Source organism: Anas acuta, chromosome Z (genome assembly GCF_963932015.1).
Source record: "Anas acuta chromosome Z, bAnaAcu1.1, whole genome shotgun sequence".
In the NCBI taxonomy this organism is placed as follows: Eukaryota; Metazoa; Chordata; class Aves; order Anseriformes; family Anatidae; genus Anas; species Anas acuta.
Window position 1 is genome coordinate 42,976,771 of NC_089017.1, and position 9,575 is coordinate 42,986,345.

Sequence of the window (9,575 nt, forward strand, 5' to 3'; positions counted from 1 at the left end):
ATATAAAACTGTGGCAGCAAAACAGTCTCATGTAATCTCTGATATGTTTATTCACTGAACTGCAGGTGATCAGAGAGAGGCTTTACCCATGGACACTGAGGTCTATGAAAGTCCATACGCTGATCCAGATGAAATGAAACCAAAAAATGTCACTCTTGACAGGAAATTGTTAACCCTGGAGGAAGGAGAACTTGGCTCTGGCAATTTTGGTACTGTAAAGAAAGGGTTCTATAAGATGAAAAAGTAAGTATTTATTTCTGTTTTCATAAAGTTTAATACATAAAAGCTTTATCGCCTATCTGAGCAGAAGTAATCTTACCTTGTCATTTGGGTTGACAGATTGTACCCAAGTAATTTGGCCTAAAATTCACCATTTCTGTCTTTGTATATGGAAGCATGTGCACTCATTTTCTTCAGCTTGCAAACATCTCTTGGCTGCAACATAGTCACCTCCTAGCTCTTATTTGTGTCTGTGAAGTGGGCAAATGACCATTATTACTATTTACTCTCCTGTCCAGGATAAAATAGTGAGAAGTCCCATGCCTTTTCACCGCACAATGTATGGGCAGTCATTCCCCTTATTCTTTTCTTTCACAACTGCAGTCTTTCTGAGAGAAATTGTGTAGACTGTCATGCACAGTTTACCTGGAGCAAATGGATTTTCACCTAAACTAATTATTCTAAATACCTGTTTCATGAAGCTGCAGTGTTGATTTTCAAGTAGACAGAAAATGTTGTGGCCTCCCTTATCATGCAATTTCAGTAGGAACAGACCCTGTTTAAACTGGCAGAAGTGGGAGCACCTGACTGTTTATGCATTTTCATAATAAAATGTTATCAGTATGTTGTTTAAGTGCATGGACTGATTATGTATACACTTTCACCATTCAGAACCAGAGGCATTTCTTTTACTGAGATTTTCAGAGCCAAGGAGGATTTTTCATTTTCCAGTGCAGTCTGAGGGGATTTGAAGGGCTCTGGTGCCAGCTTGTGTATTTGCTAATCTTGTTTCACAGCATTTGTTCACATTTGAGCTCTGCCATCTCATCAGTGACTTTTTCACTTGTATGAGCTGTAGGTTGCAGGAGCAGGCTTAGTTTCTCTGTAGGTCAGAGCACTGCCTTGGGGCTTTGCAACGCTGCATGTTCTAGTCTCACCCCCAAAACACCTCAGTGCTGAGAAAGGCCCTTATAGTTTTTCTTCTGGGAGCTCTTTAGTAAATCTTTCCACTATTTCCTGGTCTCTTTATTAGTTGAGGCTAGCCAGAATGGACAAGATAATATTGTAAGGTACATTTATTTCAAAGCTTGTTTAGACCTTTTGTAACTACTTTTAATTTTCTTTCTATTCTCTTTCTTTTGCTTAGCTGTCCTCTGAGCATTTGATAGAGAGTTATTCCCATTACAATCAGTTTCTTTTCTGTCTTAATGTTCAATTCTGTCTTTTGTCACATTTTGTACTATGTACAGAGAAGCATCAGTTGAAGATTATGTACATTTTTCATCAACTAATCCCAGAGTTGGATTCTTCTTTGTAGGGGTGCCAAGCCAGTGGCTGTAAAAATTCTTAAGAATGAGAGTAATGATCCAGCTGTAAAGGATGAATTACTGAGAGAAGCAAATGTAATGCAGCAACTGGATAACCCATATATTGTCCGAATGATAGGCATATGTGAAGCTGAGGCCTGGATGTTAGTAATGGAAATGGCTGAACTTGGGCCACTGAACAAATTTTTGCAAAAAAATAGGTATGTAAACTTTGATTCCTTTTCATAGCATTTATCCAAAAGGGGAAAAACAGTCAGGTCTTTTTTTTTGTCTTTAAATTCAGGGACATTTTACATTGAAACCATGTTTATCTAATAATTAGTTACTGTAGTTACTCTTCACCTAGACATAATTATCTTGCAGGTGTCTCCAGACTGTCAAACATTTCTGGTAAAATAGTGCATTCTGCATAAATTAAAGAATTTTCAGACGTTCTTCAATTGCTCATTTGTTGATATGTTCACATATTGTCTTGTTCAGGACATTCTTATGCTACCTGTTCTAATTAAAGCTTAGCTAAACACAAATGGATCACATTCCTAGTATGATGTGAGGCAGTTCATACGGAGAATTTGTAATTGAACTTGAAAAATCATGAAAATGAACTCTTAAAGATTCAATTATGATTTCCAGACATGTCACGGAAAAGAATATAACAGAGCTGGTACATCAGGTTTCCATGGGGATGAAATACCTGGAGGAGAATAACTTTGTGCATAGGGATCTGGCTGCAAGGAACGTGCTATTAGTCACCCAACATTATGCCAAAATCAGTGACTTTGGACTTTCCAAGGCTCTTAGCGCTGATGAAAATTATTACAAGGTAAGGTTTACACAAGACACCAAAGCTGTGTATTAACACATCTTAATGAGATTGTTTTCAGATTAAGTACTGTTGTTTTTAAGAGTTGAAAATAAGAAATGCTATGTGTCATCTATTGTTTCATAGTCTGCTAGTGGGTCATGGATTTTTTAAATTAGCGATCGTTAAGAAATAGGGAGGGAAAAGATAATCCCTTACTTAGTTGCTTCTTTTATTTACTATCAGTAAATTTGTCATTAGAGGGTAGAAATTTTCTGTAGAAATTAGACATTTTCTGCCATAAAAGGGGGAAAAAGTCTTTGTTGCAGGTAAGAATTTAGTACGTGGTTTTCACCATGTTTTGGTTTTCACCAAAATACAGGCTAGCACACTGTGTGACTAACACAATTGTATTGTGGGATTTTGTTGGAGGAGTACAGTTGGTAAGCAATCATTGATCTAGGAAAAGTTTGTTCAGATTAGTTTTAACTTATATGGATCTTTGTACAGCTAAGAGACTTAAATAACTACCACGTTTAATGAGGTAAAAACATCATTGGGAGACAAATGTTCTAATCCTGTCTATATCTTCTTTGTTGATATGTTGCTCCTAAAGTTAAAATTATTTATTCTTTCTGCCTATTTCCTTTCAACAGTTGCTTAAAAACAGTAAGGCAGACTATGAAACACTGCAGAGAAGGAGCAAGCACATACTGCCTTCTGATGACCTTCCTATGGGAACAGTAACTGCTGCCAAAAAGGCAGTGGCACCTTAAATCATTGCCACTAGCCTAGCTTGTCAGAGGTTTGAGATATGGTATCAAAGGCCCATTCCTTTTACAACTTCACAAAATACAGCATGATTATATTACCAGATCTAGCATTGTGCTGGTATGGTTTGACACCTGCATTGTTGTGACACAGTGTTATGGCATAATTTAAGCAAATTGCAGCTTGCAGCTGCTTTGAAATGAAATATTGACTTAAACTAAAAAGAAGACTCAGTGTAGCTAAGTAGATATCTCTTATCTCCTGCAAAAAGTAGACTTGAAAAATCTTTGAAAGAGCTTAAAATTGAATGCCATGGAAAACATAACTCCAGGTCCTTTAGCTGGGCTTAGCTTTACCATAGCATTCATTTCAGTGTGTTACTTGAGTCTGGAAGATTAAGAACAATTTTGTAACAGTTTTGAAGAAGCTTCTGCATATTTTTTCTAATGCCACTACATTAGTACACTACTTGGTACAAATGTATGCAAATCTAAGTTAAATTGGCTTACAGGAATTACAGTGTTGTTTACTACATACTACTGTCTCTAGACTGCCTTTTTTCTTTTCTTTTCTTTTCTGTTATTCCTTATTTTAGGCACAAAGTCATGGAAAGTGGCCAGTCAAGTGGTATGCTCCAGAATGTATGAATTTCTACAAGTTTTCTAGCAAAAGTGATGTCTGGAGCTTTGGGGTTTTAATGTGGGAAGCTTTCTCTTATGGGCAAAAACCATATAAGGTGAGTAGTTCTATCTGGCAGTTCTTTTACTGTAAAAATTCAGAGCAAATTTTAACCAACACCTTTCTTATTCTACCTGGAAGAGTAGTTACAGGTTGAAGAAGGCCTTAGCACCCCATCTTCAGGTTGGAAATTAGGGGAAATGTAGTCTCAGAAAGAGCAGTCAGGCATTGCAATGGGTTGTCCAGGGAGGTGGTGGAGTCACCATCCCTGGGGGTGTTTAAGGAAAGGTTGGACATGGTACTTAGGGACATGGTTTAGTGGTGACATTGGTAGTATTGGTATTGGTAGTATTGGTTGGACCAGATAATCCAGGAGGTCTTTTCCAACCTTAACAATTCTATAATTCTATTCCAGGGAATGAAAGGTGGTGAAGTCGCACAGATGATTGAAAGAGGAGAACGAATGGAACGTCCAGAAGCTTGTCCAACAGAAGTCTATAACTTAATGAAATTGTGTTGGACATACAAGTGAGTATGATGTGATGCTCTCTCCTTTAATAGCAGTATAATTTAATCTGCATAGTTGACATCCAGAAAGTATAAAATAAGAGTATTTCAAAGCATATCATGTCAGCTGGCATTTAGCTTGCAAACAACATGCAAAGGAAGGAGTCAGTTACACTTTCAAACAAAGATGATGTGAGTTATCAAATGTACAAGAACCTGATTTTGCACAGGTGATCTATTTATTGCTGGAATGATTATAAAATAAATAATAATAATAATCAGAAATAATTATTTCACCAGAATGTCAGTCTGGTGTATTTTCAAAAGAAAATTTGAAATTAAGGAAACATTTTTGTTTCATTCTGGCTTGTATTTTGTTTCAATTTGATTTCCAAAACTACTAAAAATTCAATCATGTTATCAAATTATTCCTCTATTCCTCAGTTCTTAATTGTTTTGACTTTTTCTTGTCTCATTTCTAAATATCTTCAATTTTGATACCACATTGACTTCCTGCTATTGAAAGGCAAAACATCTTTACAAGTTGTACCTGATGTTTAGGAAACATTTTTTTCTGACCAACAACATTTCAAAAGTTAGATTTATGAAATATAGATAAGAGGGAAAAAAACAACAAGGAAGGAAGGAAGAAAGGAAGGACAGAAGGAAGAGAGAAAGAAAGAAAGAAAGAAAGAAAGAGAGAGAGAAAGAAAGAAAGAAAGAAAGAAAGAAAGAAAGAAAGAAAGAAAGAAAGAAAGAAAGAAAGAGAGAGAAAGAGAGAGAGAAAGAGAAAGAGAGAAAGAGAGAAAGAAAGAGAGAAAGAGAGAGAAAAAAGAAAGAGAGAAAGAGGAAGGAAGGAAGGAAGGAAGGAAGGAAGGAAGGAAGGAAGGAAGGAAGGAAGGAAGGAAGGAAGGAAGGAAGGAAGGAAGGAAGGAAGGAAGGAAGGAAGGAAGGAAGGGGAAAGCCCATCTAATACTTTTTTTTTTCCTTTTTTTTTAAAATCAGTATATTGCAAAATTTCATTTCAAATGTTTTACAATTTTCATTTTAAACTATTTTGTTGAAAGTACCTTTAGCTGTATGAAGGGTTCCAAAAAGCATCCAAAGTCCATTGTTACTTACTTTTCCAATTCACCATCTGGAGAATATGTGGAGAATATTTTCAGCAAAGGTCTCTGGGTTCCATTTCAGGAGGTGTGGTACTTCACCTTTAGGTACCTTGTTCTTTGGTAGTTTTATTATACCTGGTACTCTAGAAAGAACATGGAGCCATAAAATAATTTATGCCTTTTTGTTTGTCTCAAACAATGCTGCGGCAGTTTTAGAGTAAATCATTTTCATTGTGATTAGTAAGCATATTTTCAAGGGTATTGGGTTTTATTTGTTTGTACTCAAATATCTTTAACACTGGAAAGGAAAAGAAAAGAAAATCAATAATAAGAATGCTAAGGTCATGCAGTGTAACTCAATACGTAAAGTATAATTCTCATGTCTTGTTATTTTTATTATATTCTCCCAAATCAGCAGAGGTTCAGATAAAGAGGAAATGAAAACAGTATGGCCATGTATTTTATGCCTAGGCTTTTCTCAATGGTGCTAAGCTGCTCTGTATGACTGTAGTACCTGTTATGAAGCAGATAATACCCTGTAAATTTTCTTTTCGTCTTACTATTGAAGTAAACAAAGTACAAAATTAAATGGAGCCGATTTACTATATATTTCTTGTAATACCTTCATCAACAGAAAGTAGCAGTCATGACAATTCACTATGTATTGCCATTTGCCATTTGGTTATCGTTTGGTAGCAACATTTTGGTAGCCTTAAAATACTGTGAGCAGCTTATAGGATCTGTCACTGAGAAGTCCAAGGTGTTGCACGGCCAATGTACCTTTTCAGCTATCTCCTTCCTTTGCAGTGATATTTGTCATCTTTCCACAGTGTTGATGACCGACCAGGATTCGTTGCAGTTGAGCTGAGATTACGTAACTACTATTACGACATTTCCCACTAACAACATGAAGAACAGCAGCTGCGTTGTCTTCAGCAAACGTCTTCTAAGAAGCAGTTCAGTTTCCGAAACCAAGTGACTTGGATTTTTGTACTTCCACTTTTACCATATAAAGCTCAGAGCTAAGCCCTGTGTGTAGGTTTGCCTTTTCTTTCTTGCTTGCAGAATAGCAAGCTCCTAAATACAGTTGAAAACATTGGGAACACAAAGTGAGCAGCACAAATGTAAGTGCAGATGCTTAGACTTTTGCTACCTTCCATAATTTTTTTACAGCTTTATATGCTTTACATTTTTGTCATGTATAAGTATTTAAAGTCTTTCATCCCTCTTCCTGTATTGTATTTGAGTTCAGATGGGGATTTAAATTCTTGTAAATAGTTTTCTTAGCTCTTAAATGGACAAGTATTGTTACAGCTTTCCCCCTACCTAAGGAAGAATAGCATAAACACTTCTCACAGTGAAGGAAATCCACTGTGAAAGTGTCAGTCATTTTGACTGACAGCGTGCTTGATTTTACCCCCAAGCTGCTTTATAACCAAAGTCTGTTCTCAGTAGTAAGGTAAGCAGCAAGAAACCGGGAGATGAGAATTTCTAACGTGTAAAGAGGAATCATCAGCTCTTAACTTTTAAGTGTACACAACTCCTCTCTTTTCTCACCTCATGTGGAAGCCCAGCTGTCCATCAGGGTGTTATTTTTTTCTTGGTGGAACCTGGGAACTCAGGGACTTGCTCTCACCTTTGGACAAAGTGTATCAGCACCTTAGACAATGACTCTGGGTTTTAGCCTGAAGTCTGTAAGTGTGGTTCCTGAAAAGGCAGCTGTGCACTGAAAGGTGAAGGAGCAGCAACTTTTTCCTTTGTGTGGTCTGAGCCTTCTCTAGAGATTCCATGTTCCTCTTTGGATATACCAAAGCTTCTTATGTTTTGTTGAGTGGCAACCATTTCTTTTTTTCAAGCCTTTCTTGAAAAGCATTTGTGAGAATTTACCACAGCTTATAACCTCTGAAACTAAGTTTCAGTCCCAGATAAAATATTTTAAAATATGCTTAAAGATATCCATTTTTCTTTCATCCTCTCTTAAATGTTACTATTTATCCTGTTACTAATGCTAGTGAGCATCTCAGGAAAAGGTGTTTGTTTTACCTTTTTTTTTTTTTTTTTTTGTAATGGCCCAAGCAGGGTTTCCAGTACTGTGTAAGTATAGCAATGATAATTACAAATTATGTAACAAATTTCTATTCCCATTTTTTACCTTTATGTGTTTTTTGTCCAATCTCATTTTAAATATACTAGAAATCAAAATTTCTGCTTGTGTGTTCCCCACAAGCAGGCACATTACAGGCACTTACATGTATCTCAGGATTCTGCTAGATATAGAGATTTTAGAAGAATATGAAAAATAAGATTTAGAGTTAGGTATACTTGTTGCATACAGCTGTTTAGAGCATATGTTTTTAGTTGTTTGAACAGGGTATTCTTAGAGATGCAGTGATATTTTTTCTCTAGGAAAGAAATTGTGTGAGCAATTACAATGAGAAAGCATGAAATAATTTGCATAAAATATGACTATAAAAATGTGGGATTTACTGTAAAACTGTTTGTTTCTTTATACTCATTTTATGGTCTATTTAAAAAAAAAAAAAAAAGCCTAGTTTTTTTTTTGGTAGTTTTGTTTTGCAGAATCCAGTGCTAGACACTTCAGAAAGCACATGCTACTGCAAGATACTGAGTGCAATAGGCCATGTTTCAAATGTGAGTCAAACGTGACTTATATCCAAGATAATTTTTTTATTATTACTTTTAGAAAACAGTTTTTCAACATGAACAGCTTGAGTAGATGTTGCCCATAGTTATATATAGTTGTTTATTAGCATTATCCCTATTGCAGAGAAACTGTCAGCTTTACATGTGCAATTGGTACGTTCATGGGGATATCAGTCATAAATCAATTGCACAAATCAAAACAATTGCACAGCCAGTGAGTGACAGCACTCTATTTCCCTGAAATATGTATGTATATATGTTTTTTAAAATTTTAACTAGTATTAGAAAACTGGAGGAATAGCTTCCCCTCTCTTCTGAGTGAATGTCTCTTTTGGTGTTGCTTGATTGTTTTTAGTTTCACTGTTCTGTAATAAAAGTTTACAATAAGGATATGAAGTATTTTGAAATAACTGGATTAGATTTTTAAACTGAGATTAAAGACATTGTTTTAGAAAATCTGCTGTTTTAACAAGAATCCTTCAGATTTAAAATGCTTTCTGAAAAATGCTGATGATGTGCAGAGCTTGTGTGTTTACTGAATTACTGTGGTTGTTGTAGAAAACTGAGATGCCCTTATTGACACTGAATGGTACCTGACAGGACAGATAAACCCACTAAGGCCCGAGGCTGCTTTTGGGACTATTCAGGACTAGCAGGAAAATCCCTCAAAATATGTATGTTGTTATTACACCTAAGCCTTCCCAAGATACTGTATTTCAGTGACACTGTGCGGCATCTAGGAAGTTAGAGGTGCTGGGAGCCAGTGCATCACATAAGCTATCCAAGAATTTCTGCGTTACAGGTATCAGCTGTGCAGGGTTTAAAGTCACATTAGTCTGCACAGAGCCTCCCTTAAATGTGCAGGCCACTCTTTTAGATATTCTGAAATAACAGAGAGATCTTAACTTTTTCATTTAGCTTTTGCTGCAAGGACAAGTCTCCAGGAAAGCAAAAGCTGGATGTGACTGAATTTGAGACTGAATAATAACAAAGGCAGACAACTCCTCAAGCAGGTACTTCCAGCTTCCCATTTGTAGGAATGTGCTATAAACAGCCACTGGTATGAAGAGGCCTTTGTCTTTGTGTATGTGTGTGTAGATTTGATTATTATTAATATTGTATTAATTTTAGATTGATTCATAACAGAAATGTCATTCGGCAATATAGCCACACAAGTAATTGTCACAGCAGAGCTTAGTGGGTAGTAAACCTCAGCATGGAGGCAGGGGAGCTGGTGTGAGTGACATGCAGAGGAAGAAGCAGGTGAGAATATGTAAAACCAGCTTTTCTTAGAAGGAAAATACACCGTGTTTACAGCTTTGTAATTTAGGGCTCAAAACTACAAATGCATGTTTATTTTTGAGAATGGGAGGAGTTCATCCACCTTTTTCCATACAGACCAACCCAAACTGCATAAAAAACCCTGCACCAATCTCCACCTAATTCAAACGCTGTGAAAAACCGGGAAATTTAAGCAGAGGATGAAAAATATCCATA

The 9,575-nt window shown here is 36.3% G+C and overlaps 1 protein-coding gene across 3 annotated transcripts in view; it reads left to right on the top strand.

Annotated features, from left to right (window-relative positions):
- Positions 1-8,468, top strand: part of SYK (spleen associated tyrosine kinase) — a 55,957-nt gene extending 47,489 nt beyond the window's left edge. For all 3 annotated transcript variants that reach the window (XM_068666962.1, XM_068666961.1, XM_068666963.1), the window contains 6 exons: positions 66-243; positions 1,538-1,747; positions 2,181-2,370; positions 3,716-3,856; positions 4,214-4,326; positions 6,245-8,468. In XM_068666962.1, coding sequence (XP_068523063.1) covers positions 66-243; positions 1,538-1,747; positions 2,181-2,370; positions 3,716-3,856; positions 4,214-4,326; positions 6,245-6,317 — 905 coding nt within the window. In that variant the 3' untranslated portion in view covers positions 6,318-8,468. The remainder of the gene's footprint in view (positions 1-65; positions 244-1,537; positions 1,748-2,180; positions 2,371-3,715; positions 3,857-4,213; positions 4,327-6,244) is intronic.
- Positions 8,469-9,575: the final 1,107 nt, after the last annotated feature.